Source organism: Arvicola amphibius, chromosome 5 (assembly GCF_903992535.2).
Source record: "Arvicola amphibius chromosome 5, mArvAmp1.2, whole genome shotgun sequence".
In the NCBI taxonomy this organism is placed as follows: Eukaryota; Metazoa; Chordata; class Mammalia; order Rodentia; family Cricetidae; genus Arvicola; species Arvicola amphibius.
The window spans coordinates 63,265,108-63,280,057 of NC_052051.1; the positions used below are offsets into that span (position 1 = coordinate 63,265,108).

General features: G+C 44.1%; 2 protein-coding genes across 5 annotated transcripts in view; both read right to left on the minus strand.

Moving 5' to 3' along the window:
• The window catches only part of Slc12a6 (solute carrier family 12 member 6), a 105,173-nt gene extending 98,169 nt beyond the window's left edge, over nucleotides 1–7,004 (minus strand). The window contains exons 1-3 of one of the 4 annotated variants that reach the window (XM_038329627.1): nucleotides 6,378–7,004; nucleotides 5,994–6,079; nucleotides 5,608–5,887 (exon numbers count right to left, since the gene is read on the minus strand). In XM_038329627.1, coding sequence (XP_038185555.1) covers nucleotides 5,608–5,878 — 271 coding nt within the window. In that variant the 5' untranslated portion in view covers nucleotides 5,879–5,887; nucleotides 5,994–6,079; nucleotides 6,378–7,004. Of the gene's footprint in view, nucleotides 1–5,607 lie in introns of all 4 variants that reach the window. The other 3 variants (XM_042055064.1, XM_038329626.1, XM_038329628.1) reach the window with 3 other exon arrangements.
• A 5,608-nt stretch (nucleotides 7,005–12,612) lies between these two features.
• Nop10 (NOP10 ribonucleoprotein) lies at nucleotides 12,613–13,356 on the minus strand. Its single transcript, XM_038331961.1, has 2 exons — nucleotides 13,216–13,356; nucleotides 12,613–12,972 (listed from the first exon to the last, which is right to left on the minus strand). Exons 1-2 carry the CDS (start codon nucleotides 13,267–13,269, stop codon nucleotides 12,832–12,834), a joined length of 195 nt encoding a protein of 64 aa, XP_038187889.1. The 5' UTR covers nucleotides 13,270–13,356; the 3' UTR covers nucleotides 12,613–12,831.
• Between the last annotated feature and the right edge of the window lie 1,594 nt (nucleotides 13,357–14,950).

The window sequence follows — 14,950 nt, forward strand, 5'->3', positions numbered from 1 at the left end:
TATATAATTTGATTTATTCTGTTAAGAACCCTATTATGTGTAGATGTGCATAAGGGCATCAGGTCTAAAGAGTCAAGGGTAGTGAGGACTGAATGCCAGCTTGCTCTTCTCCAGTGAAACCAGAAGCCTACAGCCATAACGGCTCAGAGAATAAAAGTGGTGGTACCGTGTTAGAATTTGTGCAAAGTTCTTGGTAGTCCAGAAATGTTTACTGGTCACCAGGAGCAAAAGAGAAAACAGTCATGATCCACAAGCACAAAGGGTAATAGTGTCCTGACAGGCCATTGTAGGTTGCCTTAAATAACAGCACTGGAATGTTCTGGTAGGTTATTACAGGGTGCCTTAAATAGCACTCCCCTTATACTAACAGCTTTCAAACAGAAAGCATGACTTTCATAAGGCTCCAGACCTCCAACCTCCAGCAGGATCCTCCCCTCTTGTGCTTTTCCATTAGTAAAGGTTGACATCAGATTATATTGTAAGAGCAAAGAATCTATTTTCAATAAAAGGAAAAAATATGAGAGCCTGAAACCAATAAACAAGCGACTGGGAGGAAAAGCAGGTGGGCTTTTAGTGGGACATAAAGAGAACACTACATACAGGTGGGTGATCAGAATTTAACACAATCACTGTACCTACCAACTGATGGCATTTACTCCACATCTACCATATTTTAGGACCGCCTCTGCTATAGAAAATGCTCCCAACTAAACTAACTTGGGGCCGTGGGGAGAGTGGTTTTGGGTCAAGCCTCAAGCCGAAGGCCTGTGAGTATGAAGAGAACCCTCTACCACTAAGCTGTATCCCTGACCTTGCTTTTCCTGACAAGGGCCTATGTTGAACTTGTGATCTTCCTGCCTCTGCCTCCTGAGTGCACAACTCAACCTTGTATAGTGTTCATTTATAGGATAAAAGCTGACAAAATAGAAAATGGTTTTTCAGGTAGTTTTACAACAATAAATTATAAACATTTTTCAAGCTTTTTTCTTTTTTTTTGGTGTGTGCGTATATGTGCGTGTGTGCGTGTGTGTGTGTTGGGGTGAGGAGCCAGAGGGAGAAAGCTAGAGCATTTCATCTTACCTGTAAATACTCCAACAGGTTTTCTTTTTTATCTGAGACCTTCACACGACCACAACATAAGCACATCTAAGAAAATTCGTAATTCCTTAATGTTTTTACTATCATGCATTCAACTTCCCTCAATGATTGTGACTTTTGTTTTTGAGGCAGTGTCTGAGTGTGTTGTCCAGGCTGGAGGCCAGTTTGTAGGCCACCTGATCCTTCTACCTCACTGTACTGAGTACTGGGACTACAGATGCACACTATCATTCGCAGTCCCCATTATCTCAAAACTGTCTTTTTATCATTGTTCTGGTCAGTCGGAGTCAACCCAAACCTACACACTGCATCTGATTGACACGGCTCTTTTTAATCTATAAAAAGCTTCCCTCTTTATCACTCTTCTTCTACTCTGCCATTTATGTTCTGAAGGATCTAGTTATTAAATAAAATTTTCCATATTCTGGATATGGCTGATTGCTCTTGTGGTAAGGGTAGTATTAGCATATTACCAAGTTTTAAAATGAGATGTACCAAATCTAAGTGCCTCTTTAGTTGACTCATCGATTACAGTCTGCACATCGCACTTCTGTGAGCTTTAGGGACAAAGGTGCCTAAGAAGGTGTTCCATAAGCGAGGAGGAGGCAGAATGCTATCAAGTTTAACGTTAATATGGGATAGGAAGAGAAGGAGGAAAACAATTGTTGGGAAGGCCAGGGAGATGGATCATTCACAAAGTGCTCGCCCAGCACACACAAACACTGGAGCTTACATCCCCCAATGCTCACAAAAAAAGCTAGGTACAGCATCGTGTGTCTATGATATTAATTCTGCAGAAACAGAAACAGGATGATTCTTGGGGCTTGCTGGCCAGTCAGTCGGCCTGGCTGAATAGGCAAGCTCCAGGTACAGCAAGAGACCATTTTAAAAAGTAGAGGAAGCCGGGCGGTGGTGGCGCACGCCTTTAATCCCAGCACTCGGGAGGCAGAGGCAGGCGGATCTCTGAGTTCGAGGCCAGCCTGGTCTACAAGAGCTAGTTCCAGGACAGGCTCTAGAAACTGCAGGGAAACCCTGTCTCGAATAACCAAAAAAAAAAAAAAAAAAAAAAAAAGTAGAGGAAGATACTCAATGTGACCTTTGACTTCTACATGCCCATGCCCACATTTACACATATGTATATAAATAAACCCATGCAAATGTTTTGGATATATGATAACAAAATGCCTTTTTAAAAAAATCAATCAGAGCCAGGCGGTGGTGGCGCATGCCTTTAATCCCAGCACTCGGGAGGCAGAGGCAGGTGGATCTCTGTGAGTTCGAGGTCAACCTGGGCTACAACAGCTAGTTCCGGGACAGTCTCCAAAAGCTACAGAAGAAACCCTGTCTCGAAAAACCAAAAAAAAAAAAAAAAAAAAAAAAAAATGCTATCAAGCAAGCTAAAAGGATACCAAATCGATATTTTCATAAACTATCCATTTTACTTCCTTACATAAAAGGAGTCAAAGTAAAACATGGGAGGAAGTTGGTAAACATTAATAGGACATCTAAGAAGAGCACATACAATGAAATTCATTTGTTTTGGCTTGGAGGGGGGGGAACACAGACGATGTTTATTTGAAAAGTATTTTCTTCAAGTGCTTTGTGAAGCCAGGAATGGTGGCGCACCTTTTAATTCCAACACTCAGGAGGCAAAGGCAGACTACTCTGTGAGTTCAAGGCTAGCATGGTCTACAGAGCCAGTTCTAGGTCAGCTAGCGTTAAGTAGTAGAGACCTTGTCGGAAAAACAAACAAAAAAGTGCTTGGCATTTTAAAACCACAGCCCTGTGAAAAAGCAAAACACACCACCTTTCAAGTTTCCTACTCTGCTTTAGCCCTCACATTAGGGATTGGAGGAGTCGTATCCATACACAGCAGAGACCTGGGAGAGCAAATGGGAAGGGCAACTACCTAGCCACTGCACTCCATACGCAGTGTAGTGATTCCAAGTACAGACTAATATTCTGTACTATTCTTTAACAATTAAGAGAAAGCTAGATGTGACTTGGTGCCCTTCAGTTCACCTTTCAAATGCCAACTCAGATACGAAAGTGTTTTCCACGTGTGTGGTATTAGTCATTCTTCCCCTTTGAGCTGTGGTCAGCCCTGGCTTTATAACTGAACCAGCTGAAGAGGTTTTTGGTTTTTTTTTTTAATTGATTTAACTTCATTTTATGTGCATTGGTGTGAAAGTATCAGATTCCCTGGAACTGGGGTTACAGACAGTTGTGAGCTGCCATGTGGGTGCTGGGAACTGAACCTGGGTTTTCTGGAAGAGAAGCCACTGCTTTAACTGCTGAGCCACCTCTCCTGCTCCAGTTTTTGTTGTTTGAATATTAACATAAAACAATCTATAGGAATGGGAGTAGGGCAGAAACATTTAAAACAATTCTCTAGTTCAGTGGATCTCAAATTCTTTAACAGTCTCTCATGTCTAGTGACCCCCCCCAATCATAAAATTATTTTTATTGCTATTTCATAACTGTAATTTTGTTACTGTTTGAATTGTAAATATCTGTGTTATCTGATAGTCTTAGGCAACCCCTGTAAAAGGCCGTTTGACATCTGCCAGGGGTCATGACCCACAGGTTGAGAACCACAGCTCTAGATAGTCCCACTACACATCAGAAGACACTTCCCTGGGTCAAAAGTTGTCTTTTATCTCCTTTTATCACCTTATCTTTTCAGCTTCTATTGAATCTGTCTCTTTGGCTACGTCTGAGGGTTCTTCAACTCATTATTGAGTATCACACATTACACTAGGTGCAGAAACTGTCCTCAAGAACTTTCCAGTCTGACTGGGAAAGATGAAGTGATGGAGGTACTGTAGTCATGGTCTAGAGTAGGGATGTATGGACGCAAGACCTGATTTCACTGACTAGGATGCAGGACTGACTCAGAAAAGGTATCAGAATTCCTGGAAGGGACTTATCTAGACTGCAGTTTTGAACTGGCATTTTAAACAATTTAAATATAGTGTGATGCATTAAAGACTAAAACTATAACTTGGAAGTATTTGGTACAGGCTGGGGATGCAGCTCAGCTGAGAGAGTGCGTGAGAGGCCTTGAGTTCCATCCACAGCATCACACACACCCTCACACATGGGTGTGGTTGAGAAGGCCTCTAATCTCAGCACATGGGAGGTGGAGGCCGGAGATCAGGGGTTCAGGCCCATCCTTGACCACATGGAAAGTTTAAGGCCAGGCTGAGCTACATGAGATCCTGTCACAAAATAAAAATTAAGCAAACAAAAAATTTGCCATAGGAGGAAATTATTGTCTTTTATTCCGACTTTTAACTTCAACAGTGTAAGGTTCAGCAAGCAGTGGAAAGCAGATCAGGAATTAACACATAAAACTGCCATGAAAGAGAAAAGGACTAGTTAAGGACTAGCGAGTGCTGGAACTCTAAGCTTTACCACGGATATCTTGTCTCAAGACTTTAAAACAAACAAAACTGAGGAACTAAAACTGCTCTGGCTTCCGGAACACTTCAGGTCAGGAGGAGCAGCACTTCCTGAGGCCGGAAGTGAACACTTCAGGTCAGGAGGAGCAGCACTTCCTGAGGCCGGAAGTGGCAAGTCACTCTCGCTTTCCCAAGCCAGTGGCCAAGGCCATGTTCAACTAGAGTGGAACAGAATTCTTAGGAGTCTTTAGAATTCTTAAGGGAATTAAAAAAAAACTAGAAAAGTTACACTGGTCAGGATGTGGCATAAAACGAAGTGGCAGTTCTTGAACTTTGTTCTTGAGTCTGGAAAAGATACCTCATCTCCTCCTTATCACCCCTTCCCACGAAACTCAGTGAAAACTTCTAAATAAGCCAGCCTGGGAAGTTCAAGGTCAAGTCTGGGAAGCAGTCAATACGAGCAGAAGTGGTTCCTTTATGTCCTAACTATGATGAAAGCCCAGAAAAATACACAGAAGAGTTTGTCTAAGGCTCAGCAGTAAAGTGATGTGGGAATCAGGCACCAGATGCCTCTTTGCCAAGTTCCACTCAACAGAATAGCATCTCCTGGCGTGAACCTGGCTACTTTAAACACTCTATAAAAACACAAATTTAAAAATATGGCACACAGCTACGTGTCTGGAAGAAGCCACTAAGACATAAACAGTTATGCCTTGCAAACTGACTTAAAAAAGCCGACTGAAAGAGTCAATGTCCCAAAGCTGTCTAGAAAGCACATATTCAGCCCATTAAATGGCACAGTTTAGGATTCTCTGTGTTGTAAGCGATTTAATTCTTTGTCTTTAACCAAAACTAGTCACTGTAGTTATGAGAAGACAAAAATGAGGAAATCAAAATATGCATTTCCTTGCCTTCTTGCCAGATACTTCCCTAAACGCCAAATGACTACTGCAGTGACCTGCTACGGTCACTGTTATTCCCAGGCTTCTAAGCATCACAGAAAAGAGGGCCTTAATTCCTGGTGATTATTATGAAACGGAGCAGGTAGTTATCCTGCATGAACAACCCAGGGGTAAAACACCCTGTCGTCTGGGTTCTTACTTACCCTCAGTAACATCCTGGGGGTTAGAAATCCGGTCACTGGAAGGATCTAGGGCCACAGTTGCCAGAGAAGTGGTGGCGCCAGACAGTTCACTCATAGGCTCACTACGGCTTGTTTCTGGCACACTTTCTCGGGAGCTAAATCTTACTCGGGAACTAGATCGCGAGCTGAGGTCCGGGCTGGTGTCTGACAAACCTGGAATGTCATCAATCTTTGTTGGTGTCACCATGAACCGAACTGAAGACATCTTGGCGGTGGCTTCTGGAGGATGCATTTTTCCCCCCTTTTTGACAAAGAAAAAAGGAAAAGCTCACAAAAACTCTTCCTCCTACACTAGCTACTTTTGATTGCAAAAATAGAAAACTTGAAAGAAAAAAAAACTCAATTACCTTGATTTACATCCCACAAAGGCCCAATTAAGAATCCTTCCACTTAGAATTCAAGCCAACTGTTTTATAAAGTGCACAGCCAGTAACTGAAAATTAATTTTTGGAAAACAAAATGAGAACAAAACGATGCTAATCTTGTGTAACTTGGTTCCTTCAGGATCCTAGCTATCTTCCCTGGTCCAGGGCTGAGGGTTCCACGCCATGATTTCACAGCTGCTGGTTTCGGCCTCCCTCTGCTCAACCCCCAGGTCCCGATGAGGTAGTTAGTCCTTTATCTGCTGAGTATCCCACGGTTCTAGCTGAGGAAAAGAGCATGCAGGCCCACCCTTATCAGGAGACTATAGATAGCGTGGATCAGATTGCAAAAAGATGTGCACCGGCCACCTGTTGTGTATCAGGTGAATACCCCACAGGTCTGGCTGGGAGGAGGTGTGTGTTGAGCCACTCGATGTTTTTGAGGTCGACAATCCACTTGGGTCTGGTGGGAGAGATGCACATGCATAACGGGAAAAATACCCCCCACACTACAGGATGGAGAGAAATAGGAGAGCAACGAGAGGATGCCGGGGCAGAGTGGATTTCTGTCTCCCAGAGATCTCGTCCTGACAGAGATGCTGGAGGTGGCGGCTAGCGGATCAGGGCAGCTCCGACGGCAGCTCCGGGTCGTGGCAGGTCGTCGCGAGTCCCTCGAGCCCACGACCACTCGCCGCGTTTGCGCGGCTTGTGACAGGACGCGTTTTCCCCCGGGCTGGTGCGGGTGGCCTCTCGCCGGTTTTCCTTGGGTCTCAGCCGAGAAGACGGCCACGCAGGCTGGTCCCGGCTAGGAAGGAGGAGGTCGGTCGCAGGTGCGGGATCCCGCGCCAGCTGATGCGGGTGCGCGCGCAGCTGTTGTTTACTAGCCGCTAACTGTTTCGGAGCCGCGGCGCGCAGGAGGCCCCCTCCCCGGCAGACGCCCGAGGCCGTTACGTGACCTCGCCGCCCCCAGCCCCGGGCGCGGCGGGCTGTGCCCGCGCCGCCGCAGCCCTCCCCTTCCCGCCCCGCTCGTTCCTCATTCGAGGTTAACCGTCCGGAGAGTCTGGGGAGCAGCAGGAGGGCGGCGCCGTCCCGCGGGCACCAGCAGCCCCGCCCGGAGTCTGCAGAGCCGAGGCAGCGTGCAGCGCGCCTGCGCGGGCCGGCGGCTCTCACGTGGAGCACGACGGGAACTGCAGTCCGCCTCCGGGCCTGAACGTGTGTGGTGGGATGCTTTTTTCACCTATGCTGCACGGAATCTGGATGCCGCTCAGAGGCAGTCAGTACTCATTTATCCCGGGACCGCAAAGGTCATCTTTAATTAGAATGTCTCTGGTAACCTTAACTTTCTGGCACCTAAATCCCCCACTACCACTTAGATGGGACCCTCAGTTTAAAATTTCTGATATCTCTTCTGAAACACCTGTATCTTCAGTGTAGGCTAATTTCCCGCTTCTTGCTCCTGTCCCTTTGAAAATCACAAGCCAGGCTTGAATTTCCATTAAAGAGAACTATATAGACATGGAGAAGACATTGAGGTTCTACTCCATTTCTAGTGTCTGACCTACTTTACTGTCAACTAGATGTTTAGTAGTGCATCGAGGTGTGTAATCAATATGCAGAAACTAGCTAGAGCCTTGCCCGGGTCCTTGGTTCCTCTTAGGTGCGAATAATTAAATCTGCATGTTTAATAATGGATCGGGGTTAGAGAGAGCCCTCAGCAGTCAAGAGCATTTAGCTAGTTCATTTCCCAGTTCTCACATGATGTGGCTCATAACTGCCTGTAACTCCAGTTCCGGGGAATCTGACTTCTGAACACAAGACAAAGTGGTGCACTTAGACACATATAAGAGATTTTATATTAAAAAAATAAAGTCATGGATCAGAACGGTCTTAATTCTTGGGCCTAGAAATCCTCCTTGATCAAATAACAATTCCAGGTCTAGCCAGGTGGTGGAGTCACACGCCTTTAACCAAAGCACTCTTTAATCAAAGCACTTGGGAGTCAGAGGCAGGAAGATCTCCTCTGTGAGTTTGAGGTAAGCCTGGTCTACACAAGTTCCAGGGCAGGTTCCACAACTCCACAGAGAAACTGTCTTGAAAAACCAAACCAAACCAAAAGCCTGCGAATAAAATGAAATTCCCATTAAAATATAAAACTGTACTAGCTTTATGATAAAATTTGGCATATCCAAAGTTCTAGAGTTCTATCTTCATCAGTGGAGAATGGAGGTAGGGTTAAAAACTTCAATTTAAAAAAAAAAAATCAAAAAAAAAACCACATTTTGGGGGGCATAAACACATACATACGTGAGTTCTTCTACATATGGGTCCTGGGACTGAACACAGATCTACAGGCGTGTCATGATGCACCTTTGTTTACCAAAGCTCTATTTATCTTTGGAGACAGTGTGAGACCAGGGTTCATGTAGCACTAGCTCCATGTAGGCTGTTCTCAGACTCTCTATATAGCACCTCCCAAGTGCTGGAATTATCACCATTCCTGATCTTCTGTGAATGTTAGAAAACCACTCTACCTAATGCTACACACAACCTGTTTCCTGATAAGAGGATCAGCTGTGCAGTCCAAGCTTGTGTGGAACTCACAGGGATCCTCAAACCCCTATGCTAGTACAAGCCTGAGCCAGCATGCCCAACTTGGGATTCTTTATATAGCCTATGGCTCTTGGTTTTTGAAGAAAAGAAATCCATCTCCTCAGGGATCTACTTTCTTTTTAAATTTATGCTCATTGGTGTTTTACAAGCATGTAGGTTTTGTGTGAGCATGTCAGAAGCCCTGGAGCCATCGCCAGCCCCCTGGGGAGCTACTTTCTAAGGCAGGCTTGCAGTTCAAACTTCACATGCTGGCATTTTTGCTGTCATATGCAGTCTTTTTTGCATCTCATATATGCACTAATCTTGCAGCTCGTCTTTCTTCCTCCAAACACTGATACTCGAGCTCCCTAAATGTCTGTCTCAGATGTTAATATCCAGGGGATCTTTTCAGTCCCTGCTAAATTCATGAGTTTCCTTCTCTCTTCCAGGTTAGTCTTTTATTATGGTCTGCACAGCGGTTGGCATACAATACTAACAATGCTAACTTTCCCACCCCTAAGGACAGACTTGTATCCAATACTGGAGAAAAAAAAAAAAGGGAAGACACACCTCCTACCAGATTTCACTGACTTGGTGGAGCTGGGTGTGGTGGGGCAGGCCAGTAACACACAGCTCAGAAGGCAGAGGCAGGCAGATATGTGTGAGTTCAAGGCCAGCCTGGTCATCAAACTGCAATCCAGGGCAACCAGTGCTACATAAAGAACAAAAACAGGAAGGAAGAAAGGGAGGGAAAAAACTTCCAGGGTTGGGCACACGATTAGTAGAGTCCTCGCCTAGCATACAAACTCTGGGTTCAATCCCCATCATAAGCCAGAAGTGGTAATACACACCTGTTATCCCAGAACTCAAAATGTAGTGGTGGGGGCTGGAGACAGGGGTTCTTCCAGAGGACCTGAGTTCTATCCCAGCAACCACATAAAGCCTATCACTGTGTAACTCTAGTCCCAGGGAATCTGACACCCTCTTCTGACTTCGGTGGGTACCAGCACACATATGCATAGACACATACAGGTAAAATACCCATATACCCATACACACACATAACACATATAGATTTAAAACATGTATGTATATATTTTAAAATCTAAACAGCAAATTTTGATAACTTTTGGGTCTAGAGATGGATCAGCGGTTTAGAGCACTTGATGCTCTTGCTGAGGACCCAGGTTCAAATTCAGGCACCTACATGGTGGCTCGCAAACATCCCATGACTCTAGGGGCGCTCTTCTGTTCTCTGAAGGTCCCAGGTATGTATGTGGTGTACATACACACACAAAGGCAAACAACCCAGTGGGAGAATCAAAAGGTCTAAGTCACCTGAACTACAGGATTTTGTTTTTTGAGACACACTCAGAATAAAAAGTCTGTCTCAAAAACAAAATCAAACTAATACAATAAGCAAACCCAAAACAAAACAGAACATTCCATAACTGTTCATTCTCCCAGCCGTTTGCAGAGTTTTTTTTTTTTTGTTTTTGGTTTTTTTTTTTTTTTTTTTTTTGGTTTTTCGAGACAGGGTTTCCCTGTAGTTTCTAGAGCCTGTCCTGGAACTAGCTCTTGTAGACCAGGCTGGCCTCGAACTCAGAGATCCGCCTGCCTCTGCCTCCCGAGTGCTGGGATTAAAGGCGTGCGCCACCATCGCCCGGCCATTTGCAGAGTTTTTAACATTTATCTTTAGTAGGATATGATTCCTTCTTTAAAATTTCACATACAATAGTAAAAACTGTGTTCATGAATAAGCTAAGAAATAAAATTAAAGAAAAAAGAAAAACAAATATATATAGAGATTGCTCAGCAGAGGACCCAGGTTCTGTTCTCAGCACACACACGGCCACTGACAACAATCCCTAACTCCAGTTTCAGGGGATCCAATGCCCTCTGTCTCTGTGGGCACCAGAAACAAATGTGGCACACATACATACATGCAGGCAAAACACATGGATTGGCTCCTGTAGAGAGAGCCTCCAGTCCAATGAAACTGTCATTATTAACCCTACTGACAATCAGGACATGACTGTCACATGAGGATATGTGTGTCATATAACTTTTACAGTTGTATTTTTCCTTGCTTAGCATGGTAGGATTGATGTTTTAGGGTTAATTTCTACTTGAGACCACTGACAATCTTTTACCCCATCAGTCATAAATACTTCTTTAAAAAAATTCGTGGCAGTCAGCATAAATCCATTCAGATTCAATGTCACAATCCAGGAATGAGACTGATAGCTGGTTAACTTAGCAAGGAAAAGAGGCCAATTAGCATTTCTTGAATGCCTGAATATAATATTTTACTTCACCATCATTCTAATACAAAATAATATAATTAAAAATTACAAGCCAGGGGGCTGGAGAGATGGCTCAGAGATTAAGAGCACTAACTGCTCTTCCAGAGGTCCTGAGTTCAATTCCCAGCAACCACATGGTGGCTCACAGCCATCTATAATGAGATCTGGTGCCCTCTTCTGGCCTGTAAGCATACATGGAAGGAATGTTGTATCTATAATAAATAAATCTTTTTAAAAAAATCACAAGCCACGTGGGGTGGTGGTGGCACACGCCTTTAATCCCAGCACTCGGGGACAAAGGCAGGTGGATCTCCATGAGTTCAGGGCTATCCTGGTCTACAGAGCAAGTTCCAGGACAGGCTCCAAAGCTTCAGAGAAAACCTGTCTCGAAAAACAAAAACACAACAAAACCCACTTAGGTTAGCCAACTGTGGTGGCATTAAGTCTTTGATCTCAGTACTAAGGAAGAAGCAGGTGCATTCGGGTCAGCCTAGTCTACAGAGCAAGTTCCAGGACGGCCAAAGCTACACAGAGAAACGCAGTCTTGAAAAAACAAAAATCAGCCCGAGGGTGGCGGTGCACGCCTTTAATCCCAGCACTACAAGAGCTAGTTCCAGGGCTGGAGAGATGGCTCAGAGGTTAAGAGCACTGGCTGCTCTTCCATAGGTCCTGAGTTCAATTCCCAGCAACCACATGGTGGTTCACAACCATCTATAATGAGATCTGGTGCCCTCTTCTGGCCTGCAGGGACACATGCAGACAGAACACTGTATATATAATAAAAATAAATCTTAAAGAAAAAAAAGAGCTAGTCCCAGGACAGGCTCTAAAACTACAGTGAAAACCTGTCTTAAAGAACAAAGAAACAAAACAAAACAATAAAATCACTTAGGTTGCTGGGTATAGTGACACAGAACTTTAATCCCAGCACTTGGGAGACGTAAACAAGCAGACCTCTCTGAGTTCAAGGATATCTATGAGCTGGGCGGGGGTGGTTCACACCTTTACTCCCAGCACGGGTAGGCAGAGGGCAGCCTGCTCTACAGAGCAGAATTCCAGGACAGCCAGAGCTACACACACAAAAAACTCTAGTCTAAATAAATAAATAAATCACTTATGCTGTTTCCATGGCAGTGGCTGGAGTCCTAAAACTCTATTCCATACACACATAACACTAGATCGAAATACAACAAAAATCTTTTCTTGAAGCTCTCATACCTCTTCAAAATTAAGATCTGTGGGGGCATTATTACACATAGCTTCTGGCTGCCAAAGGAAATATAGAATGTAGGAGTATTATATGTAAGTTAACTAGAGAGAGAAAAAATGTGGGTATATTTCCAGGACAGTAAGCTTGGTCAATGGCATGCTCACTTATAACAGCTGAACAAACCCCTGTACACGATTAAAATTGAGAAAAACGGGGCTAAACACCATGAGTGCCTTTACTCCTTACAGAACAAAGGGGAAACGATACCAGTACCCTAACTTCACAATTCAGTCTTTTGGCCTCTAAGGAATTCAGAATATTAAAGAGGCCACAATTTGCTTCAGGGACTAGAGCATGTTTTCAGTGAATGCTGACCCTTGTAGGAGTCTTTCTCAGCCTTTCATGGCAAAGCACTACTAAAGATGTTTCTCAAGTGGCCCTGTACTGCCAACAGTACGACCCTCCCCCATCTTTTCCTCCAACCACACACAAAACGAGCTTTCAAGTCAGTCTATCTTTAATAACCTGGCATTAATTCAAAGCATGAAAAACAAAGTTAAGAGTGTTCCTTTTACGGGAGATGCCCATTCCGATAGACTCAATCACGTGGTGAGATAGGATTCCAAACAGTACGGGAAGGCGTCCCTGCTCACGGATTGATGCATTTGGTTACTGATAATCGGCCTGGGGGCGTGCAGCAGATGAAATTAACGAACTCTTAGAGAACAGGACGCGGTTGCTGGGTCATGAGCACCTTGAAGCGTTTCTTGATGGTGATTCGGTGTCTTGAGTATTTGTCGTCAGGGGAAAAGCGAGCAGGATGGGCAGAGCAAGTCTGTTGTCCCATCGGGTCAAATTTCTGCTCAAGGAAAAGAGAAAATGATCTCGATATATGAGTGGTGTGATATCAAGGGAACAACGGGAAAATGGGAAACATGAAGAGAGGAGACGGGATGGTCAGAACGAGAAGCAGTGCACTGCCCAAATCTACCACGTTTCGGCCCCGACGTGGTTCCAAGCACCGGAATGCGGACGCCGGTTCTACCGCTCCTCCCACCTAAATTTCTCGTCCTCCCGCTTTACCGCTGTTTCCTCCCCTTACCTTTAACGTGTAGACGCGATCTCCCTGTTCGTTGAGGTAATACTGGAGAAACATGACTGCACTTCAGCAGGAAGACGCCAACCTGTCTGCAGTCAGTCGCCTTTGCCAGGGAGTGCGGCTCCTCAGACGTGTTTGCCAACTTCCTTCTAGTCTCACCGGAAGTCTCTATAAGGCATGCCGGGAAATGTAGTCCATTTCTTCACTCATATCGAGGCGACCAGAAGGGGGCATAGTAGAGCAGGACTTGGCCTTGGACTCCAGCTAGCTACAATCTTGCAAAGTTAATAAGATCCATAAAAGTGTCCACTGTGTGCCAGACACCGCCAGACGTTAGGAGGTAGGGATGAGTGTGGGTTTAAATGTTGATGCATCCAGTTCTATCTTTAATATCAAATCTCATACCCATTTCAAAGGCACTAGTTTTGTAGTTCCTGGAGAAACAAGAGCTCCAGGATTTTCTACCTTCTATAACCTAGGGAAGAAATAAGATCTTTTTCCGAGCCCCACTTTTACATCCGGTTTCCCGCCCTATTTCAAAGTATTGGCGGTAAAGAGTGCATGATGGGTATTCGGTATTATGCAAAGTGAAAAGAACGTAAAGGTTTTCTTATGAAACCGGCGAATTTTGTTTTAGAGATCGAACCAAGATTCAAACTCAGGATTTGGCCACAAATTCAGCTCTTTCTTATATGGTGAGTAGCGAATAATAAGCACAATAAGGTATCCTTGGAGTATTCCCAGTTTTTTAAAAGGATGAAAAGTCTTAGCCGGGCGGTGGTGGCGCACGGCTTTAATCCCAGCACTCGGGAGGCAGAGACAGGCGGACCTCCGTGTCTTCAAAGTGAGTTCCAGGAAAGGCTCCGAAGCCCTGTCTCCATAAGAAAAAAAAAAAAAGGAAAGAAAAAAGAAAAAAAAGATAAAATAGTGCAAAGTCTTGTAAGAGTCTAGTTAAAAAAATAAAACCAAGATATTGCAAATGATCTTTATAGCACTATTTATAGTAACAGAAATATTATATCTTATAACATTAAATTTATAGCCAGAAAACCTTGTTTTTTTTTTTAAAGTAATGGATATAGTTGGTTTGATTTCTGTTGCATAAGATACATTTAAAAAGCCAGGGATTTTAACACATGCTTATAACCCTAGAAGTTCAGAGACTTAGGCAGAAGGATCTCCACAACTGGTAGGTTAAAAGCCAACCTGAGCAGTTTTCTGAGCAGCTTTAAACTGAGAAACAAAAAAACCAAAGTATGTGTGTGTGTGTGTGTATGTGTGTGTGTGTGTGTGTGTGTGTGTGTGTTTACATGTGTATTCTCACATGAGACTTTGCCAGGGGCAGGAATGTACTAGAAACAATATTGACCTCTTCTGGCTTGGAGAACTTAGTTACAGGGAAATAAGTAGGAAGAATGATTGCTGCTAAATATTTTATTTTATATAGCCTGGACTTTTTGTTTGTTTATGTGGTTTTTGTTGTTGTCAACTGTAACACACACACTGAATTTTAGTTGTTTTCACCCTCCTGTACCCCATTTTTTTTAATCCCCATTTCTTTTCCTCTCCAAACTTTTATTAGTCTGACTTTTTAGTGTAGATGGACATTTCTTTTCCACCTGGACTCTCAACTGTTCAGTCCCAAAGAAACACAGAGAGGCCGGGCGGTGGTGGCGCACGCCTTTAATCCCAGCACTCGGGAGGCAGAGGCAGGCGGATCTCTGTGAGTTCGAGACCA